The sequence below is a fragment of the Chanos chanos genome, chromosome 1 (assembly GCF_902362185.1).
Source record: "Chanos chanos chromosome 1, fChaCha1.1, whole genome shotgun sequence".
NCBI classification, from domain to species: Eukaryota; Metazoa; Chordata; class Actinopteri; order Gonorynchiformes; family Chanidae; genus Chanos; species Chanos chanos.
In genome coordinates, this window is record NC_044495.1 from 44,515,968 (window position 1) to 44,541,573 (window position 25,606).

Genomic DNA, 25,606 nt, shown 5'->3' on the forward strand with positions numbered 1-25,606 from the left:
TCACAAATACACTGACCAGTAGATGACGTTGAAGAACAGGAAAGAGAATGGAAAGAGAGCACGTGAGTACAGGTCAATGCGCTTAGCTGCTGATGGGATAACAGGTTTGGGGGGCGGTGGCTTCTTGTTGTTCTTGGCTTGAGATTTGCCCAGCGCATTACCCACCTCAATGGGCTTCCCGTAGCAGTCAAAGTTTGACAGCTCAAAGTCTCGTGGCAGCGAGCCCACAATGCTGAAGTCATTAGAGCGCAGATCAGATTTGGAGGTACACACCTTTTTACATCTAGTCTCTGCCACCTGGACAGAGAAAATGAGAGAAACAGAGAGGCGGGGTCAGACCCTGGCAAGCAGTGGGGCCCAGCATATGGTGGAGTTTGTCTCACCTACAACATTGAAGATTTTCCCATTCTACTCTGGTCACCTATCAACTCCAGTCATGCTAAGCAAGTGAGGAAGAGATCAAATACACAGAGAAAATCACATCACCCATATATAGCAGAGGAAAATGATGAGAAAATCTGGCATCTTCAAAGGGAAAGAGGGAGAAGGGAGTGCTGTGACACCCCTCTCCTCTCTCTCTCTCTCTCTCTTTCTCTCTCTCCAGTTATGAGTGATTTCTGATGGAGCTTTGCCAACTTGCCTAGACCATTTACCCTGTGTGTATTGATGGATGGCACAGTGGGGCATATAGACCTGTAAAAGTGTTTCCACCATGAAGCTCTCTGCTACACTTGACATCTGTGGTCAAGTGCGATTCCCACACATAAACCCTGTGCAAAATACACTTTTAAACGTGGCTAAAATGAAAGAGGAACACTGCAACTAGAAAAGCCTTCCTCGGAGGAGGAGACTCTCTCAAACTCATTGACCAGTTTATAGACACACCATCTGGTTCAGAAAAACAGTTCAAGTCACTGTTCAACTGAATCTTAGAACAGATGGAAAGCAGTGCCTGGAACATCTTTGAGCAAGGTATGGTTGGTGGTGCCAAACGTTCCTGTGTCATAGAAATGGCCCCTCTGGGTTTTTTGTGTATGATATTGTCTAAGGTTCACTGAGGATGGGGAGGCAAACAGAAAACCACCCCATAAGTGACAGTCATCTATACACATAATAGATGTCTTCCAGTTCTGTCTTTTTTTTTTCGTTTTTCAAATGCCAAGTATTTGGTCTGACATCTGAAGGAATAACCAAAAGATGGAGGTTTTCAGTGGAGGAGACCCACAAAGGGTGCAACCCAGTTGTACTATGTGGTTTTGCAGGTGCAAAGACATCTGCAGTGATGAAAACATGAATCATGTGTCTGAAATAACACGAGAAATCACATAAACTACAAATCTTCTGGGCTATGTCAATGACTTCTTTGACATTTGACACAAGCATATGACAAGTCTTGCCGAGGGGTACTGATCTTACTGAAGACACACACTGTCTGCTCTTGTATATTATACCAGCAATGAATACATTTTACATGTGAGGTACTCTGCAGCCTGTGTGCCCCAGCTCACTCCATGATGCAAACATCACTTATCTCATTATTTTACAAATTATTCAAGACTAGTAGTACTCCAAACTACTCCAAACACTGGTCATGTACCTGAGCTTCATATCATTATCAGGAAAGGAAAGGAAATTGGTGAAGTGACCAATTCTAATACATGCCAAAAACATCACACCTTCATGATCTTTCAAACCAGTGAGGCATCCCAGGGCCGGACAAAATAAATAAATAAATAAATAAAAACCATTAACAGAGGTCATAAGACTTACCTACCTACCTGCAATTATGCAGTTATAAAACTTATAAAGCTACAAAGTGCTAACCATCTGCGAGTGGGGGAGAATAAAGTGGAATACCCACAAACATTTACAGAGAATATCTTGCATCAAAACTCAATAACATATATCCTAAGAGAACATACAGTTATAGTAATAGCAGCAGCCATTGTGACACTGACCTGCAAAGTGCTAACATGTATGGGCGTGCCTCCTGTGCCATTGATGGTATTGTTCTTGGACGGGGTCTTGCCTTCTGCCTTCTCCTTGGTGGCTATCTTTGCCTTTTCAGCCTCTATGCATTTGGGGCTGTTGAGAATCACCTGGACCACAGCATACTCGACCAGAGAGGCAAAGCCAAACAGGAGACAGGCAATAAGCCAGATGTCAATGGCTTTAACGTAGGAGACCTTGGGCAGCTCAGATGCCAGCGACGTGCACTCAGATGACAGGGACAGAACAGATAGGATCCCTGCAGACCAATGTCAGGCTCATTTATTAAGGTTGAAAACTGTGTTAATGTTCAAAAGTGTTATTCAGTGTTTCACCTACAAGTACATTTGTGTTTCAGTCCAACATAGGCGCACACGCATGCATCTGTACTTTATAGATGAAGAAGATACACATAGATGTGAAATCTATCGTGGTCTGTTTGTCTCCATAAAATCATGTTTTATGGTAAAATAATAAAGTGAAATGCAGGTTAGTGTAAATACATGGGAACTGACCTGAGACGGTCCCAAAGACAGTGGCATTCTGAAATGGGTGAGTTCTTCAGGCAACATGACCTAATGAGTTTGGCCTGACACAGACACGGACAGATGCAGCACAGCAGACACAGAATGGTATTGATGGTAATGATGACAGTGTTTGCACCAATGGGACCATCCCATTTTTCAACACACAACTTTGACCACGTCTTCTTACAGTGACACAGGACACTGAAGTACCACCCTAACAAAAGGGAATTTACACAAAAGGGAATTTAATTGCTCGTGAAGTGTCTAAAGTTGAGGTGTTTATCTGTGCCACACAGGGGTAGATGGAACTGGAAGGCTGAAGTGACCACTGGACAGACTGTGTGCGATGTGAGATTTGTACCCAGAGGGACACGGGCAGCACTGGCATCCGGGTTGATCCAGAAAGAGAGCCAGGAGAGGACAACAATAAGCAAGGTGGGGGCATACACACCCATCATGTAAAACCCCACCTGCCTCCGCAGCGTGAAGATGACCTCCACACAAGTGTAGTAACCTATGAAACATAGGTCACAGGTCATGTGATAGAATATGACAGGTCATGTGATAGAACACGACAATAATAAAAGTAAGTAAGAACACAGCTCATTACTAAAGACAGTATACAGCACAAATACTAAAAACAAGTGTTAAATACAATACATAATACAAATACTGAGCACAAATACCAAATCCAAATACTAAACACACAATACAAACGTTAATTACAAATGCTAAATACAATACACAACAAATTTGACTTTGTATTTACAAACATCATTCCATTTACTGCTGTATGGCAGGGCACTTACTGATACTGAATTCATACTGGGCTGAAAACAACGCTGTATAGATTCTAAAGCCCATTCCACTGGGTTTAAGTCATTTAGCTGCTTTCAGGTTTTAGGATTTCTAAACACTTTAACATGACTCTTCGATCTGGGTGTCTGTAGCTCTATGCAGCAATGAGAGTGGCTGCCTCTGCTGCTGAGGAACTTGCCAGGTTAGCTAGATGTGGAGTCTTTTCCATATTAATGTCGTGGCTATTCATTAATGGGCATTTTAAACTGTTCTCTGATGTCAGCCTTTAGATCCTTCCAGTACACCAGAAACTGTATTGTAAATTCTTTAAAAAAAAAAAACTTTAGAGGGTGTTATTTCAAAGCTGTCACCATTTGTGAAGTTTTCAAATATTTCCTTTAAGCTGTGTATCAGTGGAGCACAACAGGGAGATAGTCAGGCTTGCATTCCCTATGAAGATAAGGGATTACTGGTGGAGGTCCAGTAAAATCCACTCAGATTCTGAGTATTCACGCTGATCAATTAGGACTTCTTAAATTCTTCTCTGTGAGTTAAATAAACAATGAGAGAGAGAAAGAGTGAGAGCTAGCTCCTCAAGCTTAATCGTGAAGATCTGGAAATTAGCCCAAGCGTAGTTTTCATTCACAAGTTTTGTGGTATATTAAATTTAGCAAATGAACTTTGGTTGGATTTTCCAGTGACAAAACACCAGTACATTTTTGTTTTCTCACATCCTATTCAATTTTTACTTTCTCACACAATTTTCCTATTCTAATTTGTCTTTCTCATGCGATTTCTGTATGCAAATCCATCTTTCGTATTTTCTCACACATTTCCATTTTCATTTTTTGCCAAATGCAGATAGCATAAAAACACATGTAGGGCCTGACTGGCATTCGATAACTGATATTTTTGTATCTACTGTGTAAAAACCATAATATTTACACAGTTCTGTGCTGTTGGATGATAATTATGCATGTGTATAACAGTAAAATTTCAGTTGTCTTTTTTTTTTTTGTAAAGGAACAGATGATTTGTTTATCAGTATAAAGATTTCATAAGAAGTGATATGTGTGTTTCTGTGTTACTGTCTTTCATACTATGTTTCAGTGTGATGAAAACGAATGTGCTTCTATCTTACCTGTTCCTGCATAGTATTTAGTGCAGTTGCCATACTCAATATCTTCCTGTTTGATGTCAAACTGGGGCAGGGCAATTTCATCCATCTGTACAGGGTCACCAGACTGCCACATGAATTGCAGGTCATCTGTAGTGTAACCAACTACACACGCACACAACGGTGCACAATTAAACAGTCACACACACACACACACACACACACACAGAAATACACATTCACAAAAAACAGACACAGTGAACTTTTATCTTGTGAAAATCACATCATTTTTGTTATGCTCTATGATGCAAATGACTACAATTAGCTTGGCGTTCTGATGACTGTATCTCACGCTCTGTTAAAACATACACTGTATTCTGATGACTGCGTCTCACACTCTGTTAAATCATACGCTTCTGTTCTGATGACTGTGTTTTGCACTCTGTTAAAGCATACACTGTTCTGATTGTGTCTCACACTCTGTTAAAACATAGACTGTCTTCTGATGACTGTGTCTCACACTCTGTTAAATCATACACACAGCGTTCTGATTACTGTGTCTCACACTCTGTTAAAACATAGACTGTGTTCTGGTGACTGTGTGTCGCACTCTGTTGAAGCATACACTGTGTTCTGATGACTGTTTCACACTCTGTTAAAACACAGACTGTGTTCTGATGACTGTGTCTCACATTGTTAAAACATAGACAGTGTTCTGATGACTGTGTTAGACACACTGTTACAAGAAGTTCTGGGAGCAGAATATACTTTAACGTTGAAGTAGAACTGCTCTCGTTGTTTCCTCATGTACACAGCTGTAGATTTTAGGCTACACTAGCATGCATTAAAATATACTTTATTAATTCGTGTTTCATATAAAGTTAGGTTTCTGCCTCAGTAAGTGATGTTCACTCACAGCTCTCAAGCTGCATCTTGCATCTCTGAGTGTCCATGGGGAAGAGCGTCAGGTCCAGGGGACAGGATAAAGTGACTGACAACCTGAAAAACAGGACAGAGTGACTGACAACCTGAAAAACAAGAACATACACACTGGAATGCAACTTGATTTGCAAGACATTTTAAATATGCAATCTGTTCCAAAAAAACAGAGAGAGAGAGAGAGAGAGAGAGAGAGAGAGAGAGAGAGAGAGAGGATGAGAGTAAGAAGAAACAAGTTCTCACTAAGTGAGGGAACTCATAGCCAGCCCAATCCACATTATTTTAGGATTAATGTTTGACTCCCAGTTATGATGTCAATCCATACCACCAGCCAATCTTATGTCTAGACTGCAAGGTATGCAACATGATAATGTTTAAGAAGAAGGGCAAAGTGTACACTGGCGATGTGCGATGTATTTTGTTGATTTGGGAGATCGGAGTGACCAACAGAGATTACTTGATTGTAAAACACAATTTCTTTGTAATTCCATCTAAAGTAGGCTACCCTAGACGCTGAAAATATGTTCCTGTCCCGCTGGTGCTCCAGTTCTCCAGCTCCAGTGTCTGTGTTTTCACAGTTTTGATTGCATCAAATTAGAAGTTGAGAAGTAGGAATGTAGCATATGCTATAACATCCTGGTAACCCCACTGCCTTTAGGTTTTCCATTTCTGCGGGAAAATGGTGCATTTAGCTGCCAGAATTAAGAAAATTTTCTCCAGGGTAGGATGCCCCCAGACCCTTCTACAGGTCTGGGTCACCCCCCAACACCCCCCCCCCCCCCAACACACACACTTTTCCGGCGCTGCTGGTCTACACACCAACAAGGTGATTTGGTTTAGTCTTGACTCTTGGTTGACAGTGTTGGGGATTAGTAATGTATTGATGCTCAAGTGCCAAATCCACACAAATGCATATTTTTGTGTATATTTCTATATATTTCTATATTTATACAGGTTTATATATTATGATTATTTATACGTGTTCTTTCAAAAGGCTGAATAAAAATTACTAGGGATGTAACGATACATCTAATTTTGTGATATCGAAATAAAAAAAAATGTCTCAATACCGTTGTGGGACTGTGATGATATCTACCTGTCACGCCCTGTCTCTTTTGTTCTTGTGTTTCTTCCCCCTCTAGTGGCCAGTTTTGGTTCTGTTGTGCACTTGGTTTTTGGTTCAGTCCTGTTGGTCCCTTTAGTTTAGTCTCCTTTTGGTTTAGCCCCATTAGGTTCAGTTCGGTTCGGTTTTCCTGTTTCTTTGTCTTGCGTTGTTTGCTGTTCTGTGGAGGATTTCTATTCTGTTTGCCAGTTCTTCAGTTTGTAAGTTTTGTAACCTTATTTGACTTAAATAAAGTAACCTGCACATGCATCCAGCCTCTTCCACCAAGCCTAACACTACCAGGATATTACATGGTTATTTCGCTAATATACCTCCGTACTGATTAAGACACTTCGGCAAGATTGCCGTTAAGTGGTATGGAATTGCTGTTGTTTGTAAAGACTGTTGCTAACGGATTTACCAGGTGTTATGTTCGCCTAAGCCAAATCATTGTCTGAATTAACAAACCATCAGAATGTATAGAGGATCATGGTAGCCTCAATTTGCTAACTGGCCATCACAGGCTGTCATTGGCAATCAACTTTATAAATATATATATATATATATGTAGAGAGAGAGAGAGCGAGATACAGTATTTATAAACAAAACAACAACAAAAAACACACACACACACAAATGCGTGCATGCCATACCTGAAGATGAAAGTCGCTTTAGCGGCTAAAGAAGAAGCACTTTCAGTTACAGGGAAAATTTTATATAAATAAAATTTTATATAGATAAAAGATGCTGATTTATTATTGTAAGATTATAGTGACATCTGAACAGACATGTTTCGTGATAGGAGAGCTGTTTAACCTGATGGTCTTATTACCATAGATACAAAGAAAGCTTCACACCTTTGGCGCCGCGTTACTGTTGGAGCCAAGAGCAATTGATTAAGGCAAAATACAACCGGTAATGGACGAATGGCAGCCCTCACAGACAAAAGGAGAATTTAGCATTAACACCTAGATTCTGATTTGCATCAAGCAACGTTGTACACCTATTGTCTGTTTGCTTCATGATATAAAAGGCTGATCACGGTAACAGTTCTCTGAGTTAAGCTGCGGCGCAAGCGGACTTGCTGTCGGGTTCCACCACCACCAAATAAAGCTTTTCTCCAAGCGCGGTTCGTTTACTTGTAAAATCACAAGAAAATCCAACATTATTTAATAAAGGACTTTTTTCAAATCATAATTTTTCTTTGTTCTTTAATTTTGTGATAAATATCGTATCGTGGACTTTTTACTGTGGTATTATCGTACCCTGAGTTTTTGGTATTGTTACATTCCTAAAAACTACAGATAGTGCAGAACGGTGCTTTTTTTCTGCTGGCATGGGGTGAAGGAGGGGTTCCCCAGGGTGCCATACAAGCTAGAACTGCCACTGCTTGCTTCAAGGTATGGCGAAGGAGGAGAAAGCCTGTGTTTTCCACGACCAAATATGGACGGAGATCCTTTGCAATGAATGATGCAATAGCTTGGGTAATATTCTTTGCCCTTTCGGAGTTCGGTTGGCTGGTTGGCTGATTAGCAGCTACATACTTGGGGTTTGCCACATTTAGCTCAGGGCGGAACCAGGTGATGTGATTCCTCGAGGATTGCCAAGATTAAATACTTCGGCAATACAACAAATATATTTGTTGTATCACTGAAGTATTTAATCCTGGCTCGGCAAGTCTTACACACGCCATATGTTTTGTCAAGCTTGTTTTTGTCCATATTTCATAAAAACCAAAATGTGTCAAAACATCTGCTTTTAAGATATTGGGTACGTTTTTAATCTCTGGCTGCTGGATTTGTTGCTCTCCCTCCACCATGTTTCCAATCACACCAGGCACAAGTGATAAATGTAGTATCCAGGAAGGGGGGGGGGGGTACTTTTTAGTTACTTAGCCTACTTTATTTACAATAAAAACAGCACTCTGGCATGTATGTTATTTAATTACAACTTTTTAAAAATAGATTACCTTGTTTTTCTGCATCTTTCAGAATCTTTAATTTTCACACCGCAATGCATCATAAATTATCTTCTCCAGCTCTACTTATCATTGACTGTGCAAATAGAATACTTGAAAATACTTGAATACTTGAAAAACCACATCACACACAATCTACTCAGCAGCATGTGAAAGCCAAGACAGCTGTCATTAAAGACCTTACTCTTGTGTCTCTCATTTCTAACACCAACATGACACCAACATAAGATACAGCTTTCGACTTTTGGATAAATTCTTCATACAAACCCTCTTTGTTAGGAAAACCTGAAGCTTTTCCGCATGATTTTAAAGAACTGTGTCATGTCGTGTGGGTCATAGTAACTGACAGAGCTGAATGCTAATGTTATTTTTACAGTTTTACAGAACCTCTTTCATCCTTCCTCACAACCACCCAGAACCCCTCTCTTGCACCGCTCAGGATTTGGCACACACATTCAGACTGCTCGACACATGGCCAACTCTTAAACATACTCAACTAAGCTTTAACTGCCAAAGCATGTCGTCTCCCTTAATGCAATGGCATTATACACAGCCATGCAGGGAAGTACAAAGAAAGAGAAAGACAAAGAAAAAAAAGATAAAAGAGAGCCCAAGAAATAGACAGAGAGTGCAGAGAGGAGCAGAGATATAAACACCTCTTTGCTTCAGTTTCATTACTGATAGGGTCTCTCTAAAGCTTTAATCCTCTGCCACACACATGCAAGGAGAGCATAGCAAGGCATTGTGGGTAAATGCCCGGATGGGAGGAAGGTTTGGGTGGACCACCCAGCTGGGACTGAGTCAGGATTGGAATGGAAAAATCTCTGGAACATGGAAATAAATGCTCCTGAAATAAGAAAGGAAAACATAATGCCTTTAAAACACACTTCTGATTCAGAACTGAGTGAGTATGTGTGGTACATTAGATCTTATCAGCATAGACAGGACTGCTTGACTGGACCACTGTACAGGACACACTGCGCAGGCTTTCAGCATAACCTGTCATATTGCTTTGCCTCATAGTCTAGGGTTTGTATAGACTGAGTAAATCTTTCTGTGCTTTCAAACATTTAACAAATCAGGGGAAAATGTTAACAAACTGAGGCTGCTGGTGTTTCAGCAGAGTGGAAAAGAGATGCTGCTAAAGATTGGAAAATTCTGCTTCGCTCAGCATGATAAACAGCTATCACAAAGAGAACTGACAGATAGGGTGAGTCTGTTCCTGCCAAGGGAGTGAGCGTTAAAAGACATGAAATTTCAGAAGGCAGAATTTGGTCTGTGAGGGGAAAGGCTAGAGGCAGAGTTTGGTTTGTGAAGGGAAAGGCAGAGCCTGGTAGTAGACAGATCACTTTGTCTCTAATTTCACTGCGTCCTTAGAAGTTTCCAAAGCCTGAAAGGAACATGTACGCACAGACACACACACACAGGCAAACACGCACAAACACACACACACACACACACATACAAGAACACACATACATGCACACACACACATACACACAATGCACGCAGACACATACATACACAGGCACGTGTGCACACAGACACACATTTGCATACACACGCACACACACACATGCACGCACACACACTCACACACGCACACACACACACACGCACACACACACACACACACAGACATAAGCACGTACACATACACACAGGCACGGGTGGTCACTTCATATGTTTTTTATGTTGTATAATGCTCTTGTAAAGCACTTGTGACTTACGTCTGTGAAAAGCGCTATACAAATACATTTTACTTACTTAGCCTACTTACACACACGCCCACACACACATGCACACGCACGCACACACTCGCACACACACACAAAAATAAACGGTCCTGCCACTGCCAAACACTGCATGGGCATGGTTCAATCCCAGACACGTTTAAAACGCACGATTCTCCGGTAAGGAAAACGTTCTGTAACTATAATGTTGAAATTCACTAGTGATGCAGAAAAAAAACATAGATTTGTGTTTTGTAATGTTATATATCATGGTTGAGTAAACAAATGAAAGAAAATACTGCTCAAAGTGACTGTAAAGCCATTTTCACATATGCACTACGCACTATGTCTGCAGAATCAGGTTCGCGTTTTGTCCGAAGTTGCGCTTTCACACATGTAGCACACATCAGGAGACTGTCAGTGTCAGACGCGTTCTCACGTACTCAAAATACTCCGTTTGGTTTACGCAAGGGGTGGCACCTGGGTAGAGCATGCAGGAGGCAGGACATGCCGCAAAAAGTATTCTGCAAAAACCACAGTGCTTTCTTTACAACACATCAAAAAAGCCGACGAGGCTACCGACTCTTGTCTGACGATTTCGGCATCGGCCCTTACTAACGGAAGTTCCCGAATCTCATCGTCTTTCCAGTTCGAAATTTTCGTTGGCGTCCTCGTGTAAATGAGGACCTTTCTTCACCCTCAGATGTTTGCATTCTTCTGGTTTCGCGCCAGTCACGTGTTAGAAATGGCATCAACACGCTCACTTGCTCGCTGTGCATACTCTGCATTATAATCTGTTCTATTCACACATGGACCCAAATGAAGAGAAAACGGAGTTTGTACTAGGGGCTGGTAGAATAAACACCGTTTAGAATCCGATTCGACTGATTTGGACATTTGTGTTCACACATACAGCCCCTCCAGTTAGAATCCCGATTATTTTAGGGTTGCAGTGCATGTGTGAAAGGGGCTTAATTGAGGTTGAAAATTGATAGTAATTCTATTCGGCATTAGCTACATACAGGTTGAGCATCCCTAATCCGAAAATCCGAAATCCGAAATGTTCTAAAATCCAAAACTTTGAGTGCCGCCATGACGCTACAAGTGGAAAATTCTACAACTGACCTCATTTGCCCATGTGGGACTCTGACTATCTGTTGGTGCCAAGATATCTTTATGTATACTCAAATACAGTATTCCAAAATCCAAAAAAATCCAAAATCCCAAGCACTTGTGATCCCAGGCACTTCAGTTAAGGTTCAGATACTCAACCTGTACTACCTGCATGTACAATACTAATTTCATGGTCACTTCATGGGAATTTTTTTTTTCACATACTAAAGGCATTCTACATGTTGTGGCTTAGTGATGGTAATCTCAAAAAAAAAAAAAAGGAGAAAAAAAATGGAATTGAGAACAATGCTTACCTCATGCTGATGAGGACATCTCCATTTCGGAAGATGAAGAGCAAGATGTTCTCCTGTGTAACATCATGGAAATTAGCACTCTTCTCATTGGCAAAGAAGAGGTCTGGTTTCCACAGGCATTTGAACATTTTGGGATCAACGGTGAGGGAGTCTGATTTGAAGTCCTGGGGAAGCTTGAGCCTGGGGTCATTCCAGCGCTGCCTCAGGAAGATGTTGACTCGGTAATCCTGTTAAACACACACTCACAGTCAGATTTATGACGTCATTTACATGTATCAACACTATTGACACATACAAAGGCAGTTACACTACCAGTTACAAGGTTTCTGTCTCCATCTTTCTCTAACCCTCTTGTCACGAATGTGTCACCACTAAGATCTGAATCAAGTTTCTCCTCTTTTTGTTTAATAATTTTTTAAATAACTGTTTATTTTTTTTGTTTGTTTGTTTGTTTGTTTATTTCTGAATGGTTTTCAGATGTCCAGTCCTCTGGAAAAGGAAAAGGACCTGCAATAAAATAAATTATGGATTGTTTCAAATGCACATTTGACAAAGATGTGTTTCTAACTTCAGACTTTTCTCAAACTTTCCCATTGTCTTGCTTTTCATTGAGCAGCTCATTTACAGTGCACCTGGGATCTGTCCTAATATTACGTGAACTGTAAGATATGGTGCCAGGCTTAAATAACAGCACCAGTGGTTGTCACGACAACCACGTATGACTCCTTGGCTTCCATGTCACTTTTCATACCCCTCTACAAACGATGTGAGACTGACAGAAAAGCTGAGCCGAGTGCAGTTGTGAGACCCCCATTGTTTCTCCTGATGTATTTGTGATGTTTTCCAAAAAAAAAACAAAAAAACAATACTCTGTGTAGAATTATTGGGCCTGCATTATGTATTTAATATTTAGGATCAAGGCCATTCAGAAGTGACACAACACTGCCCATATTTACATTTCTGACTGTCAGCACCATCAGAGATGTGTGATGTGAGCTATCTGACAGCCTCCACTGAGATATCCATTGTGTGTGCCTGCACAGGGGAATAACCCTGCTCGATCATTCTAGCCCTGGTAACTGATAACAGCGCTTTAAAATGACATAATTAGACCAGCTGTTTGGCCACTGCTGCTGGCTCTGAGTTCTGAAAGAATTTCATGAAGACCGATGAGCCACCAAATCAAAAAGCAGACTCCCCAGCTGTGCCCTAGTGTGTGTGTGTGTGTGTGTTTCAGACATGTCATCTCTGAGAATGCAATCTCTCTCAGTGATGATATAATCCTCTGTTGACACCACGTGCCACAGGGTTGTTGAAATTCCCCTCAGATTGAACTGGGTAATAAAAATTTGAAGTTGATGTGGATCACAGACTTTTCAAACACTGTGTTTATGGTCTTAGGTGTTTGCAAAGAGTTAGGGAACAGCTTCTGAGTTCTGCATGCGTGAAGATGGGCTCAAGCCAAAATAAGCTGTGTGGTCAACAGAGATGGAATTACCTTATTTCACAACTTCAACACACTACTACACTAATCTGACTGATTATATAAATAATATATAATCAGTCAGATTACTGATTATATAAATAAATAAATAAATAAATAAACAAATTTTCTGATCTGAAAATTTATTTGGGGCAAAACATTTCACTGATCAGTGAAAAAATCAGTTTCTAAAGTTTTTGTAGCAGCCACATTTTACATTTTATGATAGACTGTTGATTTCAGTTCAGTATCACTGGCTGAGTGGAAAGTTAACTTGGTGTGTGGAGAGCACACGAAGAGGCAGAACAGACAGGTTAGGACACATCTCTAATAGACCAGAGATTTCTGTCACCAAGCTGTATCCATCAAAATGCAATTCAATCATCAGGGTTTTGAATAAACTGAAGAAAATATAACAGTGTGGTGTGCTTTGGCTAGTCTCTGTGACAGATGTGGACACAAAGTAAGTTATTAAAGAGTGTTCACTTAGAAACTGCTTTGACCTTCATCTCAGTCTATTCTCTCAACATGGCCTGTAGCACTGCATCAGAATTACGAACATTGGGAAAATGCCAGAAAAAATGTAGCTCCCTATCATGGCTATGTCTACAGTAAAATTACATCTCCTGTATAAGCTGAAGGGAGGGTAATTCCACACAATCTCAATGCAATACTAATTAAAATCTGATTGTGACTGAGCGAGAAAAAAGGCCTTACCATAGTGGTTTCCTGTATAGAGCCGAAGCTGTTGATAAATATGTTGACCCGATCTTCAACTGGAATACCTATACATACAGATGCACACTTTAGTCTTTTAACAAGCAGATAGTTTGTGAAAAGACAATGGGCTTCATATTAAACATAGAGGTTTTATCAAATTCTTTGAGATAATGGCGCAGAGATCCTCTGTAACGAACCCTGTGGCTGTTCATAATATTGGTATGCATATGGAAAGTATGCCATCATTATTCAAACGATATTACTAGTTATTAATGTATTAATATATTTGATATTATTAAAATAGACTGTCAATAGAAAAAGCTGAGAACTATGGTTCTGGATCCACCAGGGCTCCTATATCCAGGTTTCTAATGCTGACTTAAAAAGAATGCCATGAGTGTGTTCATCTTGTGTGATGAAGCAGATGGCTGCCAATAAGAAGTAATAACATTAATTCAGGCGGAGGCTCTGTAACCTACCACACCAATGACAGATCTAGATAGACACACAGTACATTAAACCAGGTGGAATACAACCCTCCTACCACACCAATGTCAGATCTAGATAGACACACAGTACATTAAACCAGGGGGAATATAACCCTCCTACCACACCAATGACAGATCTAAATAAACACACAGTACATTAAACCAGAGGGAATATAACCCTCCTACCACACCAATGACAGATCTAGATAAATACATAGTACATTAAACCAGAGGGAATATAACCCTCCTACCACACTAATGACAGATCTAGACACACACACATGGTACATTAAACCAGGGGGAGTATAAAGGCCTCAGGGATTCTACCGTCATGGTGAGTCTCTCAGTATATTTAGAAAACTCAGTTCAGATCATGATGTTTATGTGTGCACTCATTCTATTGGGAAAAAAAACAGATTAAATTTGGAATTTTGAGAAAATTAGTTGCTTGAAGAGCTCAACATCTACTAAATAGTAACATAGTAACATCTACTAAATAGAATATATATTTAAAACACAAGCACAGCTGAGTTGAGGTCAGACAGCATGAGAGATGCATGGACTGAACAGGGAACAGACACAGACCTTTGAAGTTGGGCCTGATCCTGGGGTCATAGCTGATGAGGAGCCTGTTGAGGATGTTACTTGTGGAGTTAGCAGGAACCCGCGCTAGGTCCTCTGAGGAGAGCTGCCTGCAGAGAGCAAGCACAGGAGCAGTGAAAAACCAAACCAGGCATAAGTGCAGCGGAAACAATCAGCTAATACATGGAAAGACCCCACTTTTATCATTTACTCATATAATAACAGTTTCAAAAACATAATAAAAAAGACCTATTCTCCATACAGGACAATTCGTTTAAGGAAGGGAATTGTAACTTGAGAGACACAGGAAGCCAAAACAGGGCCATAGGGCATGTCTTTGTAACCAAACACGAGGTGCACTTGTTTCCATCACGACTAATCGACCAGCCTTGATGTCAGGTAACGCACCCCTTGTGTTTCAGTGGTTGTACATGACTTGAGAGCAATTTGCTACAGCAATACTTTGTCTTGATCTTTACATATTTCTGTGAGTTAATTAAGAACCAGAGATTTTGTCTTTACCACTGGGGGTGTGCATAGTGGGGCTCATCAATATCTGAGTAAAATAAAGAAAAGGCTCCTGTTTCTTGTGACTGAAATGACTTTTGTCAGGGATGGCAATGTTTCACTGATAAGGCCTACAGGCTCAGACTCACAAAGAACAACAATGATTGGCACTGATACACACCTCTCGTTCTTATCCTCACAATCTCAGCTCAAAAACTGACAGAGTTTTTAAATGCCATGTCCACATGTTGTATTGGAGTTGCTGGGTGAGTCTACTAAAGGTGAAAGCAAAATTCTGGCCAAATCAATAGGTTTGTACCACAACAACACAAGATACAAGATAAGATAGAAGACACTTTTACTATTGCCTCGCAGCAGTGTTGGTGGTTATTGTTTTGGTACAGCATGATAGCTCAGTTCCAGTGCACAAGAGAGAGAGAGAAAACAAGCATACAGGCACCATAAATAATAACAACCACACACACAAAACGGAAACACATGAATGTGAGAATATGTACAGTGAAAATATAATCTTATGATCAGTTCAGTTCAGTTCCCCAGCATATCAAGTACCCAATAGGCAGAGGTACAACAATTGATGTACCCATGCAAATAAGTCCGGTCGGAGTTCAGTCCAGTGCATAAAGTACATTCGTATCAGCAAAAGGAGTCCTGTGGCAAGGGGGACTAGCCAGGGGTGTTTAGTGCTCTGATTGCTATTAGGAAGAAGCTGTTCTTAAATCGAGTGGTTTTGGTTGATATGGACTTGTAGCACCTTCCAGAGGGGAGAAGCTGGAATAGGTGGTGGGCTGGGTGGGAGGGGTCACTGGTTATTTTAGCTGCATGGTTAAAGGTACGCTTTCTATATAGTGAATTGCCTGGGGGAAGGTCACAACCAATTATGTTGGAGGCTTTGGTGACAATCCACTCCAGTTTCCTCTTGGTGTGACTGTCTGAGCTCCAATACCAGACAGTGAGAGATGATGTAACGTTGCTCTCTATGATGGCTTTGTACAGCTAAGCATAGCTGGGGAGAGCTGGTTTGGCCCCGCTGCTTTCCTTTTATTTTGTTTTATGAAAACAAAAGCTCAGCCTCCTGGGTGGAAAAGGGAGGGGTGAGGGAAGGAGGGGGAGAGGGGATGAGTGCTGGGATGTGTACATCGTCAAATTGTGCAGTAAAACTCCCTGTCAGGGAGACTAGGGTCCTCGTCTGATGGTGGAGGGGGCCCCTTTTTGTAGTTTCTTATCTCCTTCAGGCTTTTCCAGACTGCTCTGGGGTCACTGGTAGTGAGTTGATGTTCCAGTCTTTTTGTATAGTCAGACTTAGCTGTGTAGTGCAGGGTTTGCTGTTACCATATGACATAACGGTTCTGGTCGGGATGTATTGGTCCACACAAAACCGGATGTATGACTCCACTGTGTCTGTGTACTCATCGGGGCTGTTACACGTGTCTCTGAAGATGTCCCAGACAGTGCAGTCAAAGCAGCCTCTCAGAGTTTCAATGACATCTGTGAAACATATTTTTACGGTGTTGGACTTTGGTTTAACAGTTCTGAGTTTTAGTTTATACACCAGGACAAGAAGGAGAATTGCGTGGTCAGACTTTCCTAGCAGGCAAGGCACGGTAAGCTGACGTGATTGTTGTATAGCAGTGATCCAGTGTTTTAGCTTTTCTGGTGGGACATGTCACCTGTTGAATATAGTTAGGGAGTTCATCAGACAGACTGCAGTGGTTGAAGTCATCCAGAACTATTATTGTAGAGTCTGGATGGGTTCTTTCGACTGTGGATATGTGGTGTGCTAGTTTACTAGTGGCAGTGTTAGCATTAGCTTGCAGTTGGATGTAAACACCAGTTAGAACAAAATCTCAAAATCTCTTGGAAGGTAGAAGGGTCTGCACATAATGGTTAGGAACTCAAGGTCTGGGGAGCAGGACTGTTGTACTATGGTGGAGTTGATGCACCAGCGTTAATTAATCATGAAACATAGGCCTCCACCCTTAGATTTCAACAACAGTTTAGCTGACCTGTCGGCTCGGTGGATAGTAAACTTTGGGGTGTTACAGCTGCATCAGGATTGTGTTGATCCAGCCGGGTCTCAGTATGGCAGATGGCAATGCATTCCTTGTAATTCCAGTTAGTTTGGATCAAAAGTAGAAGTTCGTCCATTTTATTCCTAAGCAATCTAACGTTGGATCTAGCAAAGCCGGCAAGGGTGGTCGGTGGGGCCACGTTCTGAATCTGGAGATTGTGCTAGTATATTGTCGTCCGGTTTTCCTACCTGTAGGCAGTATATACCCAGGTAGACTTATTCGCCCAGGCATGGCGTTAGTCTGTAATTCATCAGGAATGGAAAGATGTTGAGGGACAAATAATCCATACGATTTCTCCGAAATGTTTAACAGATCCAGTCTGCTGTATTTTGATGTACACATGTTGATTTCCGTACGAATGACACCAGTAAAAGTGAGAGACACATCAACCGAGCTTGTACCTGGACGAGCCTGACAGCCGCCATCTTACCACAAGCAGACATGGATATTAACGATAATACTGGAGAATTGTGTGGGTTTTTCAATAACCTCTCAGAACTGTAGAAATGACTGGAGTGGCCATTTGACGTTCATTCTGGATCATTATTTTATTACTTCATAGTAGGTGACTGAGGCAATACTAGGGAAGTAACTATAACACTATTCTCCAACAGTGGCATTATACACACACACACACACACACACACACACACACACATACACACGCACACACACGCGCGCGCGCGCACGCGCACACACACACACACACACACACAGAATCACAGCTAGGGTCCAAATCCTGGCATTCCTTGGACTCCAACCATGACTCATCTCATTGTTAGTGTTTCTACAAGATTAATTTTGCTGTTAGGATTTGAAAACAGCAAAACACCTGATGAGCGGTCTCTAAGTTTTGTGTTTTACAGTGGCATCTTTGTAATGCTGTATTAACTTTCTTCATATGCTGCAAACATTTCCTCCTGTCCCTCCTATCTGATAAGCAGTGAAAACAATTACGTCTCTGATAATGGTGGTCAAGCATTGCAAGTCACAAAAAGGATCGGATTTACTGAGGATGCCAGTAAGGACAGCAGATTTCCTTGTGCTGAATGCATTTTCCCTGCTCTAAAAGCTCTCAGTTTCGAGAGAACACAGTGAGAGTGAGAATCTGTCCCCTCACACTGAGACCAGCAGCATCTAGCCACAGTCAGGAGGCATAGCTGTGTGTCTGCTCATTAAAGTTTGTCATACAAGATGAGCAAGTTTAGCAGAGGGGTGAAGCTCTTATGGACAGAAGGCTTGAGTGAGTTCTTCTCCTATTGTCTTCTCTCCCCCCTCTACAGTGGTCTGAGCCAATGAAACTGAACACCACTCCTAACAAAACTGAACACCAAGCTGCACTTTCAGTTCCTCAACTTTTAATAAAACATCCACTGGGTAAATTACATCACTTACCATCTCTGTGGAATTTCTTTGCCCTTCTCCTGTGGCACTTACAGCACAGTGAGACAATGGTGGAGTTTATGGGCCCTGACGAGACATTTTTGTGGCAGAGTGTTCTAAGAAAGATGACGTAACAGGACAACATGGAAAACTTTGCTTTGCACCTCTGAATGCATTTCAGACCATCAATTGTTGGAAAGCAAGGCACAACATGCCTTTCATGAGCTTAAGCTTAAAGATGTCGTGCATTAACAACATAGAAAGGGGAGATCCTGGGGAGATCCTGGCTTCCAGACATCCCAGACCTGGAGTTACCAGGGGAGTCAATCAGCATCACAATTAATGGGCAACTCCAAAAAGCATATACACAAGCATGACCTCCTCACCAAAGAGGAAACAGTAGACCTGGTGCTCCCACTCTGATAGCTCCCACTCTGCTCAGAAGTGGGTGGGCCTGAAAGGCCCTTGACTTCACAGGGAGAAAGCTATGCTGGGGAACTGAGTATAGGCAATTGAAGAAATGGCACAGCCTTCCAAACCATTCTCCAGCCCATGGCACAGTTGAAGGCCAACCTAGACGGCCTGAACTCCAGCAGCGAGAGGTGGGACTCCTTGATGGACCCCTCAAGATGCGAGACAACAGGGAGGTCTTTGAAGATCCCCTCTCCTGGACAAGCTGATGCTAGCAGAACCAAAGTGCCTGAGATTATGAAGTGTCTCTTCCACCCAACGGCACATCCACCTGATTCAGTACATTAGCAGGATCAGGACACAGTTCAGTGGTGCATTTCATGCCCTGCCTCTTTGCTCAGGCAAAAAATAAGTGCTATGAATTAGAAGGGGGAGCTACCTTTGACCTGACCAAAAGCAAACACCCTTAAAAGCCATCTCCTTTCTCCATCTCTGTGGCTGACACTTCACCATCATCTCTGACCATGTTCCCATGGAGTCGATAGTCTAGCCAAAAACATCATCAGCAACGTCATCAGATGGTTCCTCTCCCTGCACGGCTTGTTCCTAAAGGTTCAGCATAGGTTAATAGGTGTGGCAAAGGGGGAAACTAGCATTCCCTCCTCGCACCATAAGAACTCCCAGCATGACAACATTCAGGACTCTGTGTACAGCTCCAGTCTGCCAAATCTTCACTGATAGCTGAAGATAAAGAGTCCAGGAACCATGAACAGCTCTTTATTCACTGACACCAGGAGCACCTGGCTGCAGTTAAAAGGCAAAGCTGCATTTCGTCTTTTCTTGTTCCATCTTAGGATAAAAGATGAACCAGGCTGGTACGGCAGAGGGTTATCCAAATGTCATAAAATGTGCAGAAAAGGGGACTTAGACTGTTTCAAAATCTTTTAAAAAGAATTATGAGGTTATACAATCTAATGAAAAACACACAAAGTTCAAAACATCTCAAGAGGCCCAATTCAGTGTGATTTATTATTTTTATTTTATTTTTAAATTTGGGGGAGTTGGAAATCTCTGCTTAAAGATTTTTTTTTTTCCCACATAACTACCCATACTAATACATAGATTACAAACAATGCAGTACCACAGCTAAAATGCAGAAGCAAACTTGTTACTTGTTACATGCTCAGGTATATTATTAAATCTCTTGAAAAACAAAAATTATATTGTTCTAGTCAGACTAATATACACATGAAACACAGTCCGTGCATTTATAAGGATAACAATGTATCCTACCCTGATACAACTCAGTTTGAGCCTATGGAGGATTTACTTACGAAGGGCAGTAGACTTGTTTTCCTTTCTTCTTTCCTTTCTTTGCAGATTTTTCTTTGGTATAGCCATCTTCTATCCACAGACAGAGTACCAACAGAAAAATACCCAGCTTCAGACCATTCAGCCTTACAGCCTGAGAAAGCAGAGCACAAATGAGTAAAGAGCATTAGAGTAGTTCGGACTTCCCTAGCTATCAGTACCCCAGACCTATAGTAAGTGTAGTAGCATCATGTAACTCTGAATCGAGAGAGAGAGAGAGCGAGAGAGAGCGAGAGACAGAGAGAGCGAGAGAGTACATGTATATATGTACATGTGCATGTTAGGAACCCACCAGCCACTCTTCCCCAACCTTTAGTGTTTCTTAGGCATGACCTTTAAATAGGACCTTACAGGCTCAACAGCACATGTCACACCTTATACAGTGTCAGTTCGATTATACTTCACTGTCTGAAGAAGAGAGGGCCAATGCGAAAAAGCTCAGGTCCTAGGTGTTGGATAGCTTGGTCAGTATGCTAGCTAGCACTGGCTAATTAGCTGTTAGCAAGCTAAAACTAGCTAGACAGAAACAGAGGTTTATTTCAAGAAATCAAAGCTTAAGTACAATTTCAATATACAAAATGCTTTCCCACCTGACACGCTGGACAAAGAAAACACTCTCTAATGAACAAATAACAAGGAAATATACAATAGATAATTTTTCGTTTGCCATACATTCCCCCAGCAATATCTACAGGGACATTTGTCTATCTGCCCATCCACGACTGTTAGTCTGTCTCACAGGTTGCCTGTCTGCATCTGTTTGTCTGTCTCATAGTCTGTTTGTCTGCGTCTGTTTGTCTGTGTATGTTATGTCTGTCTGTCTGTGTCTGTAAGTCTATCACAGTCTGCGTGACTATATGACTGTTGGCTATCTGTCTTCAGAGATTTTGAGAGAGATTTCAAAAGATTTTACTGGCTCCTGGCTAAACCATTGTTGAGTAACACTTAAATCACTCATGTCCTATATCATTAGGATTCAAAATGTATGTTTGCTTTTCATTATGGATGAAAGAAAAACAGTAATGTTTAACTCAGGCAGCTAGACCCTGGCTGTGGATTCAGTCAAGGTCATAACATACGTCTTCCTGATGTTCCAGCAAGGAACTGTGCCCAGCTCGAAAAACAGAATCATCAGATAAAACAAAAAGTGTCCAGTAATGCACCTGTTTTTCAATTGGAACAATATCCTGGACATGCAAGTAGTCCACAGCATAAACTATAACTGAAACCTATAAATGTATTCTGACACCTGTTTCCCTAAATCAGTCTGGTGCCATTCCCAGGATTCCTCAGGGGACATCCTCACCCTCCGTCAGAGGGAGTACAGTAGGTGTGTACTGTCTGCCAAAAGAAGATGTCTCGAGGACACTCAGAGCTGTGATGAGTCTGTTCTTTGCTCTTTGCTGTGTACTGTTGTATCTATGTTTTACCACTGCCAGTCTAGACACATCTGTGGTCTTAAAAAGAAGCAATGCTATAGCAAGAGCAGCTTTGACCTTGGTTTTTAGCACTTTTCAGCAGGTGTCAAAGAAAAACACAGCAAGTACACAATGATTTAGTTTCATTGGTAGACGTCATATCAATGCCACTGGGGAGGTCCTGAGAATTGTGCTCTAACTGAGCTGACAACATCATTTAGTAAAAAAAATAGCTGCTATAATAGATCTGAATTTTAATCTGAATTTTGAAGTTTAATCACCTCAAGCTTTGAGATTTTAGCATTAGCAAATGATTTTTGTAATTGTGCCAAAGAAATTGTTTTTAAATTGTTAATGTGATCTCTGTCTATAAATATCGAACTCTAATACATTACACTGTGCATTGACATATAAAACAATGTCTTCAAGACAGAAAAAAAGATCAGATATTAAAAATGTGGTGTATTGAATTAGTACAGTATGAGAGGTTTAGTAAAGTTTGTAGTAAAACGCCAGAGTCTGTAAAAAGTCTAACATTAGAATGTAAGACCAGACATGCATGTCAGGGATGCCTTAAGGAAATGCTCAGATGGATTACCACAAGGAGTCCTCTGTCTGCAGATCAGAGCCAGAGTCCAAACACCTAGACATACTCATTCTCTGCCGACAGGACTATCCTCACCAACACACTGCTTATTAAAAACCTTAACAAAAGTTTAATTTTTAGATACTTCATTCATCTCAGTGGGAAATTCAGCCTCTGCATTTAACCCATCAGAGTAGTGAACACAAACAGTAGTAGTGAACAATGAGCACACACAGACACATTTGGGTAGTGACCATCGAAGCAGTGGGCAGCCACACAGCCGCAACGCCCGAGGAGGAGTTGGGGGTTAGATGCCTTGCTCAAGGGCACTTCAGCAGATATTGAGGGAGGGGAAAGCGCTGTATGTTCACTCCCCCCGCATTTTTCACATTTCACATTTTTCCTGCCAGTCCAGGGGATCAAACCTGCTACCTTTCCCAAGCCCACTTCTCTAGCCTTTAGGCCATGGCTGCCACTTCCCTCTCCTGTGATTACAGACACACACTCACGCACACACACACACACACAGAAATGTTTACTTCTTCTGTCTCACATGACTACAAGCATACAGACACACATGCATGTCCTCTCTCACTCATTACACACACACATACACAGACGCACACAAACACATGCACACACAGACGCACACAAACACATGCACACACGCACGCACCAACACACACACATATTTCTCAGCTCACTGCTCTCTCCTTTGGCTGTTTGCCCGTAGCCCTAAAATTGTTTTATTTACTGACTATACTCTTCTCCATGTATGGAGAGGTTACACATGTTTAAACTACTCAGTAATGTTATGAGGCTGTGGGAACTAGCCATGTGACTAACACTCCAACCTACACCAGGAGAAAAGCAGAAATATTAAAAATTGAAACAAATAAGTAAATAAAGCACCTTATTTTGAACGAAACTTAAAGTAATGTGCAAATTATGCTTGCTAGAAAGAAACACATCAACAGTGCTATCTCACTTGGCACTGATTTAAGGTGAACTGATTTAAGATGTTCTTCAGGGTACAACAGAAGCCCATCACACATGGCTGGACATTCCATTAACCTGGAAATTAACCAGTAAACGGAGAGAAAACAAACAATAATTCTCCTTAATAATACTACACTAGTACTGACCAAACCTGCTGTTTGAATGTGAGCTAATGCTTCATGCTAATCTATGACCTCAGTATGTCTTTCCCAAGTGTCCCTCCGAGTGTCACACCAATACACTCACAAGACTGAGCCACCGTATCTATAACTGAACACACTCCATTGGTTTGTTAAACACAGAAAATAAGACAAAGAAGAAAGAGAATTTAAAGGCATTCAGGTTAGCAAAAGAATCCAAAAACAGACCAGCTTGCATCTCTTATCTTTTTGGGGTTAATCCAAAAATCAGTCTAAAAATATATCCAGATGCATAAACTCAATCAAAAACTATGCCCTTCGCTGAACAAAGAAAACTGCAAAGAGAGCATGTTGCACCAGAATTTCTCTTCTTCAGTCCATCTCTCTCACGTGGGCTACAGAAGGTTTCAGTCAAGGGTCGTGGTTGCAATATTTTGTTTGATATACCACCGTACCTACACGCTGGCACAACAACCTGTGGATGAGCTAAGCATCAGGTTTGAGAAGTTGCACTTAGCAACGGTTCATATCAAACGTATTTGCCCTACAGCAGCATCAGGGGGCTGAAAGCAGATGGACCTGCGCACACATAGCAACAGCATCCTCCATGATTGAGGGGGGTTGGGAAGACAGTATGAGGTAAATAGCACAACAGCCTATGAACTCGTCATATCAGCGCCCAACAGTCATCGTGACAAAAACATATCAGCAATATTCATCGGTACTTACATTTATATTCACTTACCATTACGTTGCCTTTTTTTTAACCGACGATATGGAACTGTATCGATCCACTAGCGCTGACGTTGCGTTTAGTCGTTAAAGAGCATTCATGACTGAACGCGGTCTACATCGCATTCTGGTCTTGTCAGTCGTCATTTGTACATACAGAGCGTGTGGGTTGTCTCGATTATGTTAACATATTATCTGTAAGCCGACAAAAACATTAGAGATGTTTGTTTATCCGAGGAAGATCTGTATTGTCGCTGTTCTAATGCCTTGGTTAGGGATGGCCAAGATGGAGTCTTGTGTGTGCACCTGTCATGCAACATGCGCAGTAGCAGGCTGCCCTGAAACGGAATGGATCATCGCCACCATCATCTCACTCAGCTAGTCGGCTCTTAGCAGGGCACTTGTGCATCCCTTTACAATGGTAAAAAAAAAAATAATAATAATTTAAAAAGAGAGGAAAAAACCCTCTGTGATGTAGTCCTTAAAAATTGTCTTGGAAAAATAAAAATGATCTTTTTTTTATTGTTTTTTACTATTCTCTCTCTCTCTCTCTCTCTCTCTCTCCATTTTCCGCCTTCCTCTATGTTGACCCACGTTGGTCCATTATGGAGTATACCGGTGCCTAAACACTGGAGTCAGGAGGGCTGAATTCACACAAATGCTAATGGAGAGAGCCCATGGATACCTGCCAGTTCTCTGCTTAGTGTGTGTGTGTGTGTGTGTGTGTGTGTGTGTGTGTAACAGAGAGAGAGAGACAGGAAGACAGAGTGTGTGTGTCTGTGTGTGTATGTGACAAAGAGAGAGAGAGAGAGCATGCAGGAATGCAGAAGAGACTTTTAAGCCTATGAGGATATAAAAGCAGTGGGAGCTGTCTACCTTTTATGGTGTGTATCTTTATGCCACTGACAGGGCCAAGCTGAAGCCAAATCCATTTGTGTGTGTGTGTGTGTATGTGTGTGTGTTGGGGAGGGGGGCGCACACTGTCATCTTCTGACAAGCTGGATTCAGTTTGTTGCTTTAAAGCAGAATGAAAACACATTTTAAAGGAATTGTGGGATGTACAGGCAAAATCCCTTTCTAAGG

General features: G+C 41.5%; 1 protein-coding gene across 1 annotated transcript; it reads right to left on the minus strand.

Moving 5' to 3' along the window:
* glrbb (glycine receptor, beta b) lies at positions 1-21,948 on the minus strand. Its single transcript, XM_030794315.1, has 10 exons — positions 21,898-21,948; positions 20,612-20,742; positions 14,887-14,993; positions 13,811-13,878; positions 11,611-11,837; positions 5,348-5,430; positions 4,456-4,596; positions 2,878-3,030; positions 1,959-2,248; positions 1-297 (listed from the first exon to the last, which is right to left on the minus strand). The coding sequence occupies exons 1-10, from the start codon at positions 21,946-21,948 to the stop codon at positions 1-3; spliced, it is 1,548 nt and encodes a 515-aa protein (XP_030650175.1).
* Between the last annotated feature and the right edge of the window lie 3,658 nt (positions 21,949-25,606).